The sequence below is a fragment of the Hippocampus guttulatus genome, chromosome 7, assembly GCF_054856545.1.
Source record: "Hippocampus guttulatus isolate MCC_2025c chromosome 7, RoL_Hgut_1.0, whole genome shotgun sequence".
Classification (NCBI taxonomy): Eukaryota; Metazoa; Chordata; class Actinopteri; order Syngnathiformes; family Syngnathidae; genus Hippocampus; species Hippocampus guttulatus.
Genome location: NC_141267.1, coordinates 6443298 through 6455781, shown reverse-complemented (window position 1 = coordinate 6455781; position 12484 = coordinate 6443298). Strand labels below are relative to the sequence as shown.

The 12484-nt window shown below is 42.8% G+C and overlaps 1 protein-coding gene across 2 annotated transcripts in view; it reads right to left on the bottom strand.

The window, feature by feature from the left end:
• Positions 1 to 3229: 3229 nt before the first annotated feature.
• Positions 3230 to 12484, bottom strand: part of lepr (leptin receptor) — a 32799-nt gene continuing 23544 nt past the window's right edge. For both annotated transcript variants that reach the window (XM_086115435.1, XM_086115436.1), the window contains 11 exons: positions 11860 to 11959; positions 11106 to 11320; positions 8259 to 8413; positions 7271 to 7424; positions 7073 to 7155; positions 6790 to 7003; positions 5807 to 6013; positions 5627 to 5710; positions 5423 to 5516; positions 5207 to 5282; positions 3230 to 4751 (listed from right to left, as the gene is read on the bottom strand). In XM_086115435.1, coding sequence (XP_085971561.1) covers positions 3936 to 4751; positions 5207 to 5282; positions 5423 to 5516; positions 5627 to 5710; positions 5807 to 6013; positions 6790 to 7003; positions 7073 to 7155; positions 7271 to 7424; positions 8259 to 8413; positions 11106 to 11320; positions 11860 to 11959 — 2198 coding nt within the window. In that variant the 3' untranslated portion in view covers positions 3230 to 3935. The remainder of the gene's footprint in view (positions 4752 to 5206; positions 5283 to 5422; positions 5517 to 5626; positions 5711 to 5806; positions 6014 to 6789; positions 7004 to 7072; positions 7156 to 7270; positions 7425 to 8258; positions 8414 to 11105; positions 11321 to 11859; positions 11960 to 12484) is intronic.

The following is a 12484-nucleotide window of genomic DNA, read 5'->3' as shown; positions in this document are numbered from 1 at the left end:
GCATTACTCATGCTGGATTGTTTGGAAGCAAACTACAGTATCACGCGCTGTCCAGACTCTAGTCCAAACACTTGTCCGGACAAGGCATGCATTTGGATTTTTTTTTTCCACCCATCGACATTAAATTGACACATTTAGACTCCATGGCATTCTTTCCAAGGCAGATCAGGAAAGTATTCCAGTTCCATGGCTGCCTGCGTAATGACAACAAACCCAACGTCTCACTGATGCTTTCTTTCCATCACCATAACTGAACCTAGCGTGGCATAATTTTCGCTGTCGTTGCCAGATGACCCGCTTGCTCTTTGTACCATCATGTCCATCTATGGTGAACACGAGTGCGCCAAGTCCGTGAGTTTCTAACTTCCACTCAGCCATCTGTCAAAATATTGCGACTATTCTGCCTCCTGTTGGCCAAAATATGAAAAAGCACAAGAACTTCCTTTGCAGGTTGTAATAATGTGCAATCTATCTGTACTTTACTCACGTACAGTTTTGATGAAAATAACACATTTTATTCCTAAATTTGTCAGAATGGAACCATTACTTTTTTCAACCTCCACGGATGACAACACAACATAAAACAAACAAATTAACAAGAAGTAAAGATATAGTCATAATACATAGAAATATGACACAGATGGATATCAGTCTGCAACACTGCTAGTGTCTAATTGTCCAAATGATCAAATGATAAGAGTATCGAATATGGCACCGTAGTTGGCAGCAGAGGGCGGCCCGGTAGTCCAGTGGTTAGCACGTCGACTTCACAGTGCAGAGGTACCGGGTTCAATTCCAGCTCCGGCCTCCCTGTGTGGAGTTTGCATGTTCTCCCCGGGCCTGCGTGGGTTTTCTCCGGGTACTCCGGTTTCCTCCCACATTCCAAAAACATGCATGGCAGGCTGATTGAACGCTCTAAATTGTCCCTAGGTGTGAATGTGAGCGTGGATGTTTGTTCGTCTCTGTGTGCCCTGCGATTGGCTGGCAACCGATTCAGGGTGTCCCCCGCCTACTGCCCGAAGACAGCTGGGATAGGCTCCAGCACCCCCCGCGACCCTAGTGAGGATCAAGCGGTTCGGAAAATGGATGGATGGATGGAGTTGGCAGCAGTTTTTCAGCGTTTTTGATCACGACATTCATCAAAGAATGTGCTTGGTGGTTGCGCCTTCTCGGCACAAAATCACAATGTGCCATCACATTTCACCTTTTTCACCTTTGGTTCATAAGAAAGCACATCTGTCAATGAGATGCACGTTTTTGGAAAGGCAGATCTTTTTAAGCACAATTATTCTCCCCTTCAAACCATTGTGATGTAGAGCCAAAAAGAAAACAAAAGGGTTCTGATATGTAGGCTCACTTTTTATCTCTATCTGTGATAGCTCTCCAACAATTTAAACATGATATGATGCAACCCCTGCTGAAGATACCTGGCCTTGGTCTAGCTGTGCTGTTAAATTTTCGGACTATTTCAAAGCTATATTTTATCTAAATATTTCTGGGAAAAGTGGTGCACACGCATTTGATATCTTTCTTGGATGAACATAACATCATGGAGGTTTGCCAGTCAGGTTTTAAGATGATGCGTAACACCTTGTTATGAATTTTTAATGACATCCTGTTGGCTAATGACACTGGAGACTATGTGTCTTGTTAATGCAGTGTTCAATACATTGGACAACAGTATTCTGTTGGCTTGTTTGCAGAACCAGGTGGGCATTAAATTATTGGAAAATAATTAACTATTAACTATTTTTAGATCGTATTTGGTTGACAGAACTTTTTGTGTTTGCCTTGGTTGTACCACACTGACTTATGGTGTTCCACAGGGTTCAATTCTGTGGCATTTTCTGTTTTGGTTATGTGTGCTGTCTTTGTGTTTCTTCTTAAGAAAACAAATTATTTCCTTCCATTGATATGTGGGTGACTGTCAGATTAAAAAATGTATGAAATCTTTAGTTTTTGTTTTAAATTAATCAATCACTCAGATTGTGGTCCCGGGCCACACATGACCCGTGGGCCAACAGTTGCCCATCTTGGTTTAAATGGTTCATTTTAGTTTCTGAAGGTTAGTCCGTGGACAGAATAGAAGCAGTCAAACAATAGTTGTGAACCTTTTGGCAACTATTAATTGTTTCTGCATTGCAAATCTGCTGGTGTGAAAATGAACACCCAATCATCGGTGTCCTGGAGTTTTCCATCTCTCCCTGTTGCAACACACCTGATTCAAATTGACAAGATCAATATCAGGCTACCTCAGAGTTGCTGATGAGCTGATCATTTGAATCGGGTGTTTTGCAACAGGGAGGGATGGAAAACATGCAGGATGGCAGCCCTACAGGACCAGAGTTTGACACTCAAGACTTAGAGTGCATCGAACATATTGTAAAGGTTTTTTTCTTTTTACTTCACTTCCCCTTTAATCCAGGAAAAAGTTCTGAGCAGGATGGAGGACAGTTCTTCTTTGAATATTTTACACCAGTCTGACGGAATGGGGTCTTATTTCAAGGTGCCAATTGTGTTCCTAAATTCCTCCAAAAGTAGTAATACCTTTGTTGTACTCTGAATTATTTGGTTGATTCAGACTGTCAGATGCACAGAAACACAATGGTAAGTGCTGCACAGTGAAATTTTCACCTTGCCTGTCACCTTCCAGTATTTCAAAAAATATCAAAGATAAACAATTTTTCAATCATAAAAGATAAACACCGAAGGCAGAGCCTAATGAAAAACAATGATGGTTAAAAAAACAAAAACCCTTGTGTAGTTAGTCCAAAAATCAAACATGTCCAGTGCCCTGAAAAAAAGTGTATTATTTATTTTGGAAACAAAAGTAAGAAATTGATTCCTATAACCAGTATGCTTAGTGTATACATATGTCGGGTTGAGATCAGTAGTAGCGTATTGGTAATCGAATAATTGTGCATTAATTGTACACATGCGTCATAAATAATTATACAATAAGGCCACATATACTTGGCAGTCAAAGTCATTGCGTTTATCAATTGCAACCACAGAGGGGCGACATATTACTATTGTTGAGTAGTCTCAGTGCGGGTTGTTTGTGTCTTTCAACTACCAACTGTGCGACAAGAGTCTTTTAAGCGTGACTCATTGTAAACAGAAACATTTTTACACATCCTGACTTGAACAAACGTGTTGTTGTGCAAAGCCATGTTCATTTCCAGAAGGGTGGCGGGATCAAGCAATAAGCCAGATGGTCTCACTGGGCTATTAATAAAGACATGCATGAGTTTAATTACAAATAATTTATATTCACCATGAAAAAATAGACCAAATATATCAATGTGCAACAACAGTTATTCACCATATTTCAGTATTTTCTTTTTTTTTTTTAAATTTAGGCTCACTGGACACTTAATCAGTACAATGCTCATGATCTGATTGTATTCATGAAGGCAGATGTTTTCACACAGCTCTTCTTTCGGTCTTTGTGTATTATATGCGAGTTCTATTTACAAAAGATGGCAACGTAAATTACATCTGTCACGTAAAAGCTGTCTGACAAGAGTTGCAGCCACAGCATCTATAAAATGGCAGCATTCTTTTCTCCCTGTTGAAGTATTCTCCCAAACCCCCCATTATGTTTTATTCAGAACATGACTTGAGCTCACATGCACTCATCAGCGACCATTGTAACATGACTGCAGAGAAGCATTTTGGCTGAGCCAAAATTTGGGCCCAATCAGAATAAAATACATCTCTACTGCGAGGATCAATACCTCACATTGAACAAAGAAATAGCAGCATTGATGAACATCACTCTAGAGTTACACACCATTTGAAGCTTTTTGACACGATTTGACATTCAATGTCAATTTAAGTGTGCAGGACCTGATTGCCAAGTCTTTAGTGATGATGCAGCTCACAATACGTGAATTCTAATGTGGAACATTGCGCCAACCACATGAGCTTTTTCAATCTGGCAGTTGCCTGCTGTATGGTGCAGTCCTGAACTGGGGCATGTAGAGTGGCGCTAAGTCGCAGGTGGATGTGGAAACCAGCTCAGTGGGCGTAAGGTGCGACTCTCCTGAGCATCCATCTCTGCTCAAAGTAACACTTTTCAGCAGCTCTTCTTTCTGCTTGACCTCTCCCTCACCCTCCTCATTCTCCGCTTGATAGTCCATGCTGAGATAGTACAAGTCCTTTTCTTCTGTTGCATCTTCTTGATCGGACGGTTCAGAAAGTTCTTCCACTGAGTTGTAGGAGCAGGATCGACGTGGATCATCCATCTCTCGGTCATGGCAGCTGTCCAGCTCCCACAGGCCACCGGGGAAAGAGCCAGAAATGTCAGAGTTGTCGGCAGAGAAATTGCCCTCGTCGCTGGAGCTGCTGCCGCTGCCGTCCCGGTCCGCGAGATGGATGGACTGTAGCTCCTGCTTAGCGTTGGTAAGCAGCACTGCGGCATATGCGACTGAAGACTGGGCTGAATTCTCCAGGACGCTTTGTGGGGGATCAATGAGCTGCAGCTCATCAAGCTGTGGTCTGGGATTGGTTAAAATATCCAAATCTAGGACTGAGGGGGGGATGACGTTTTGGTCCACTTCAATAAATGGACAGGACACTGCGTTGAGAGTTGGGGTTATAAGTGGGCTGCGTACCAAGGCTCCGCTCAGAACTGACATGTTAGCCTTTTCCACGATGACCACTTTGGAAATGTTCTCGGAGGGTAGCAGAAGCGGCCAAGCTGGCAGGATATCTGAGGACTGGAAGAGCTCGTGGAAAGTGTCAGCCTGCAGAGATTAAGGCAATTAAGATTGGGATGCTGGTCTATTTCTCCAAATTACTGTTTTTCAACCATTATTGGGCCAAGGGACTCATCCATCCATCCATCCATTTTCTGATCTGCTTTATCCTCACAAGGGTTGCAGGGGGTGCTGGAGCCTATCCCAGCCGTCTTCGGGCAGTAGGCAGGGGACACCCTGAACCGGTTGCCAGCCAATCGCAGGGCACACAGAGACGAACAACCATCCACGCTCACACTCACACCTAGGGACAATTTCGAGCGTACAATCAACCTGCCGTGCATGTTTTTGGAGATGTGGGAGGAAACCAGAGCACCAGGAGAAAACCCACGCAGGAACGGGTAGAACATGCAAACTCCACATAATAAAAAGTAAGGTGCGGCAGTTCAACATGTGAGAGGGGAAAAGAGTGAATGAATCAAAGTTTTCAGGTATTGTTGTACCTTCTTGAAGTTGAGTCCTTTTGCCCAGGAGCATTTTTTTGGGTTGGGCACATCCTTCCACACAAACCTTTTCATCCTGACAACAAAGTACAGCTGGTTTAAGGATACGGAGATATATATCGCACTCCCATTAACATTCTTACATCAGCTAAAACAATGAATGTGCCTGGTCAATCTATATCAATGTTATCCATGAAGCCACTAAGCTACACTTACTGGTTTTGGGAGAGGACCAGGGTGATGAAGAGGACGATGGAGAGGAGGGCGATGATCAGCAACGTCGTGTAGGCAGAAGGGTCTCCTCTGGTGGCTACATCATGTGGGACAGACGCATCAGAAGTTTTGAAGTGGCAATGCTTTGCCACTTTTTGCGTGGGATAACAATACAATGACTTGATGAGCTTTTATTGACTTGCATACCTATTGTGAAGGCAGGCTCGCCTTCTCCCTCCGAAAACACAGGATACAAGTAGAAGCCGTACTCCTCAGATGCATAGAAATCACCTGAAACCAAAGATCAGGTTTGACAACACTTTGTTCGACTGAGCCTCTATAACATTAATGTTGAGAAAATGAAGCACAGAGAGTGAATTGTATTACCTGTTAGGTGGACGGAACAATCGGTGGAGGGCAGCCTGGCCCAGGTGTGCCCACTGTGAGCTCTGCTCAGATCAAAGCCATCTTGCCGCTGTGGTGCCCACTGCACCACCATGAAGAGTGGAGTCGAGCTGTTGTCCACGAGGCTCCAATGCAGAGACACACAAGTGCCGTTGATAAGCAGCACGCGGAAAGAACGCACGCTCCGGCCTGATGTGCGCACAAGACAGAGCAGTGGCGTCACAACTATAAAATGTTCACATACATATGGTACCATTGCTTTTAATTGCCCTTTTAAAAGGATGCCTCGTTTTTACAGAAGATGATTTGGTGGGTGGGTTGCTTGGCACAACTGAGTTGTAGGCCATCTCCTCCTGTTCACGAGCAAATCTTTGTTTAAGTACGTGGATGTTCACACCTGTCATGTTTAATTTGAAAAGGGGGCATAATGTGCAGTCGGCAAGTCATTGACGTGCTGTCCGCTTCCGCCACACTTTTGAATGAGAGCAGGGTTTTTTTTTTAAATGCAATATGAATAATATCCAACAAATGTAATTGAATCAGAACACTGTGCTTATGACTAAATGCACATGTGTTGGGGCAACTCATTCAGTACCAGCCAATTCTAGACCAAGTCTGAAAAGACGTTTAAAAACGTCTTTGGGAATGAATGAGTTAATTTAAAAAAAAAACATTAAAAAACGGGAATGCACTGTTTTCCAGTTCATCGGTCCGCAGCCCTGTGCTTGTTCCTCTTCCATGAGCCAGCCGATCTTGCTTTTTCAAGCACATTTTAAAAAAAAAAAAAAAAAGCTCTAATGCCAGCACTTTCCCCAAATAGGTCATTTAACATTTTGGGAAAAGGGCTGATAGTCACTGAACTGAAAATAATTCAACAAATATAGAACACATTCAACTTGAATTGTGTACAGACAGGCCTTTATGTGGTATAAAGAATAAATGCCTTGTGGTTGATGACGACTCACGTTTAGGTCGTCTGTCCAGTATCATGTTCATGTTTTTTCTGGAACTTCCCAGACTGTTGTAGGCTTCCACTGTCACACTTTGAAGCTCTCGCTTCCACTCAAAGCTGTAGGAGGACAGGAGCTCAATGCTCTTCCTCTTCACAATACCACTTGAAGTCTGCTGCTGGACTATGTATCCATTGATGCAGTAGGAGCGGCTCATTTTTGGAAGAGACTACAATCAGGAAATCAACACATTATTTGGAATACTATGAACTGGATATGTTCGTCACATGCTTTGTACCGTAATCAGCAGAGTAACATTTGTCAAGTTCGTGAGCTGATCATCTTCAAGAATTCTCCAAAAATCAGGGCCATGTTCTGGAGCTGCAGGAAAAACATCAGTGTGGAAAGGTGACGCTGCTATGGGTTCATAATTATTTCGGAAAGTGTGAATTTGTGCAAGGGAAGTGATAACAATCATGTGTTGGTGTATTGCTACCTTGACTGTTTTGGGGTACAGAGTAGACCGAGTCGCTCCAGTCGCTCCAGTAGCCAGTGCGGTTGGCGGGTTTGCAGCTCACCTGAACCGCATAAACCTGGCACATGTCTGGAACCGGAACCTCCGCTGACGGTACCCACACTGGATTACTGAGCTGCATTTAATGAGACGAAATGGTCAAATAAGGGAAAAGATCATGGTGCAAGAGCACAACCTCAACCTTCACTCATTCTTGACTGAATGAAAAGAAAAAAAAGGGCCATGTGGAAGCCATGTTATTTCTGCAAATGGAAACCTGATGCCACAAGTTCATCAAGTTGACAAGGTGGTTGTTTCTGATAATTTATTCAAAATTGGTTTAGAATGTTTTTTAAAGCTCGGTTAAATTAGCATGATGTTTTCAGACCTACAGTAAAGAAAGACAGATCTTCAAACCGGTATGTTGTTACACTCGCTTCTCATAAGTGTAAATGCTGTCGTGACTCTGTCATCGCGAAAAAAGTCTGTAATATTGGTTGACTACCAGTGCTGTAGTTACGTACTGATACATGAACAAGATATCGTATTCCTCCACTATTCATATGGAATAGAGCCTTGGGTGGCCAAGCGTATCATTGACGCCCACTGAAATGCATTCTGGAAAATATTTTTTTCGAAACACTAACCTTAAACGTTAAGGGTTGTTCCCTGAAATTTTTCATGAAAGTTTAAGCCAATATGTCAGAACTTCACAAGGCAATTTTCTTTTTGATTTATTCAATAACAAACATACAAAATCCATATTTAAAATGAAAACAGATTACAACTACAGCATTTCCATTTCTCATGTTTCCTGGGTGGGTGGAAACACAAATTGTTCCTCCATAGACATTCAGATATTGTACATGCGTTTTACTTACTACGTAGGTTTTCAGAGGAATTGTGATTCATGGAACTATTCTGTTATCAAACTCATTTTGCTCTTTTAAACGGTCAAAGAATAGCTCACCTTCCACTCTGGCTGAGCTTTGATGGCAGAAGGAGAGTGGTAACGGAACTGACACTGGAGTCCCTGCACAGGCAAAGGTGGAGGTTCCCACGTGATCCTCAGAACCCCGCTTTGCAGATTCACTGCCTTCACATTGGATGGTTTGTGAGGCTTTACTGCAAGTCAGACAGTGGAGGAACAGACGATGTTAATTCTCAAGGCATTGAATCGATCGCAACTAGACTATTCTGGCTGTCGTAAGACCCTCTTCCATTATACCCAGAAATAGGCTTGTTATACAACTGTATACAGGGCGGACAGAAAAGTGTGTTTTACCTGTTTGAACAATGTTTTTATATTTTATTTTCAGCTGTTGCCAAGTGCACGTATCCCCCGGCAGGATTGCGCCTAAATGAAATCAATGACTAGACCGCAGCTTTCCCCTGCCACGTTATCGTGTTCGCAAAGGACTGCATTGAAAGTTCTTCCTGAAAATGTGTTCAAACTCCCAATTCTGGTGGGGCAAAAAACGCAAACTGCCTCTTCCTGTTGCCGTGGTGACTCGTCAAATCGAGGATCCATTCATGCTGGCCTTTCATGGTTGTGGTGCACGCGCTTAACTCCAGTTGAAGACACTCCGAGTTGATTCAACTGATTCAAATCCGCTGATTTGGAACTGCAAACTCAGAGTTTCCTATCTCAGAGCAGATCAATTCAGAGTTCAGCATTTGACACAGAGTTCGTTGAAGCCTCTGTGAAATGGACCCCAGGTCAGTGTCAGGCTCGATTCTGTATTTTCTGCAGTGTAAAAAAAAGTGCTGCTACACTCATGGAGTGGTGTTTTTCTGCAGTTAGAGAGCCAGAATTAAATAAATATGTATTTATTAATTTCCTTTGGTTAAACATGCCTGTGGTTGCTGTGTTTGCATGTGCGTGCGTGCATCTGGGTGTAGCCTATACTACCGTAGATTCCGGATTAGGTTATCTTATCTTATCTTATTACAAGACGCTACTTTTTTTCCACACTTTCAACACCGCAGCGTGTAATATGAAGCGGCTTTTTAATTTTATTTTCCATCGCGGGAAAAACATGGACCAATAAAATGAATGAGTCTTTCACTGAGGTCCAATGAGATTGTATGACGAATCACAACTTCCGCTCTTTTGCCGTAGCGGGGGGAAAAATGTGTTACCCGGCAACAGTCGACCAATAAAATGAATGAGTAGTACACAGGGGTCCAATGAAATTGTATGATTACCGGTAATCACAACTTCCTTATTTCAGGCTTTCTTCTAACACTGATCAAAATGGAGAATATCAGACGAAAAGCATATGATGCAGCTTTTAAACTAAAAGCGATCACTCCGGCAGTTAAAGAAGGAAATCGAGCTGCTGCCCGTAATCTTGGCAAAGACGAGTCGATGGTGCGAAGGTGGAGGCTCTGGCAAGAAGAACTGAGCCAGTGTAAAAAGACAACCAAAGCTTTTAAAGGTTTTAAAGGTGGGCCGTCGTGGTGTTATAGATTCATGAAATGGAAAAGCCTGTCTATTAGGGCACGCACGACGTTGTGTCAGCAGCTCCCTCCCAATTACGAGGACAAATTTGCTTCGTTCCGCACATTCACATAAACAAAGATCGCGGAGAATTCCAATGGACGAAGACCGTCTGACATTTGATTTGCCTCTCACTCGGACTGTAAATAAAAAAGGTGACTCCGTCATACTGAAAACAAGCGGCCACGAGAGAACACATTTTACCTGTGTTTTGAGCCGCGCAGCATCGGGCCTAAAGCTGCCAACGATGATCATTTTTAAGCGGCTGACTATAGAAATAATTTCATATATCTTTTCCCATTTATATGATTTGCATTATTCAATTTAAAGCCTAGTGGGCTGCAGTATTTCTCCTCGTAATTACGCAGATGCGCATCAAGATCGCTCTTTGTCTGGCCTCTTCTTATGTGTTTCAGCGTAATTTCGTTGTGCAAATGCATTTATCATGCTTATAAAAATATGGAGATTATTTTCACCTTGAGAAATGTTGCGTTTTTTTTCTGCGGGGGTTCAGCGGGGGACCGCACCCGGAGGCGCTCCACGGCGGCAGGGACGCAGAAGCAAACCCCCGCCTACTCATTGGCCAGCAGTTTATAGTACGGTGCGGCGCATATAATTACAAAATTGATTTTTCTTCATAAATCTGAGCATGCGGCTCTTAATCAGGTGCGGTCTGTAGCCCGGAATTTACGGTATTTTATTGCTATAGCTGTACAGCCTCTGTCATCATAATAAAAACAATATTATATTTCTGTGATTTTACCATGATGTTAGACAGTGAGTGTCTGTGTAAGAGACAAAAAGCAGAGAAAAATATTCCGTATAGCTTGATCGATTCAAAATAATGTGAACAACACTGGAGTTGTTTTTTTATGGGGGGCTGGGGAGGGAAGCAGCATGAACTACGATGAACCTTCTACAGGTGGTGGCGTTTTCACTTTTAATTTTGTGATTAATTTAATTTAATCACATCACTAATATTTTTTGGGATGCAAATGACTGTCGTTAAGATGCCTTGCCGAGAGGAGAAGCCTCTGTTGGTCAATAAATTGTTGGGTGGAAAATTACAGGGGACTTCTTTTTTTTTTTTTGGGTCAGAGGCGAAATCATTAAATCTCTTGGGAATGTTTGAAAGACGGCATTGTATGTGGAGGATAGGTGGTGTCGTCAGCCACCTCCTGTTAAAAGATGGCCTCCTCTGCTGTATTGGATTGCTGCTGACTTCTTTTGGCTTGCAGCGGTGGTTGGCTCTGAAACCTTGATGGCTTTTCATGAATGTGTATTGTCAAGAGATTTGACATACAGGTTACTTACCATGATCTAGAGGTGATATGTAGATGTGTTTGGATCTGAAAGGGCCTTGATGGGAAAGCATCTCAAGCCACAGTTTGTAGCAATTCCTCCGTATGTCCTGGATGGTGCAGGCTTGTTGCTTGGATCGGACCGGAAGACAGTCAGGCCCCAGCTCTCCAACTTTCTCCCCCTTTTTCTCTCTCTCCTCCATCACATCACAGGGTAGATCAGTCCATCTGTGGATAAGACATTCATCATTTTTAGGGTCGCCATCACATTTTTCATTCAACTTTGCAAATATGACATCCCACATTTGAAATCTTTTTTTTTTTAATGTTTACTGTCAATTATTTCATGGGGGTGGGGGTGATTGTGATCATGAATGAAAATGAACTGTAGTTTGACTATATTACAATAAGAACTTGGAAAACAGACGTAAAGACAAAAGTGCGGCACAACTGTTAGAAAACATGTCTCAACAGAAATGCTAGCTCTTAAATTTTACTCTTCACTTCATATATTGCTCCGAGGTTAAGAAAGGAAAAGTAAAGAGGACCCCCCACCCCCAAAACATTGAGCAACTTTCTGGCGACCTCTTGCTGTGCAGGATTGGACACATGTATTTCAAGGGTGTGACCCAAAATAGCATGTGTTCCGTACGCTGTGTTCACTGAAGTTGCGCATAATAACAAGGACTGATTTGAGTATTCATGAACATGAGGACAAGTGAGGGCACTCCAAAGTCAACAGCTCCTGAATATGAATCATGACCTACGCGTATTGGAATTTGGGTTTGATCCACCAAGTGTTGTTCCAGCTACAGTCCATCGCGTCAATGTCACCACTGGTTTCACATTTGATGTCAATCGAGGCCCCTGCAAAAACACAGAGATGCACGTATTGTAGGGTCAGGAAAATGAAAACAAGAAGAGCCCATACTTCAATGTGATACTCAAGTTTACAGTGTCACACGTCTCCACTCTCTTTCCTGCCTTTGTCAAAAGCAGGAAGACGAAACAAACACTTTCAGTGATGAAAGCAGGAGAATAATAACTACATTCATATTCCATAACATCCAGCCATTTTTTAAATACTCTTTATCGTCATTAGATGTGCTTTTAGGCTACCCCACCTGACTTTAGGCGAGAGGCGGGGTACGCCCTGAACTGGTCACCAACCAGTCGCAAGGCAAATAGTCTTCAATGAACCTAATATGTAGACTTTTGAAATGTGGAAGAGAGCGGGTGTACCCGACGAGCAAAGAAAAGTCACGGAAGCAGTGGGAGAACATTCAAACGCTACACAGGAAAACCAGCGCTTGGATTTGAACTCCTAAACTCAGAACTGTGAGCCAGACGACTGTTGACTCTATTCAAGAGTAGAGCCTCTGATGTTACCTA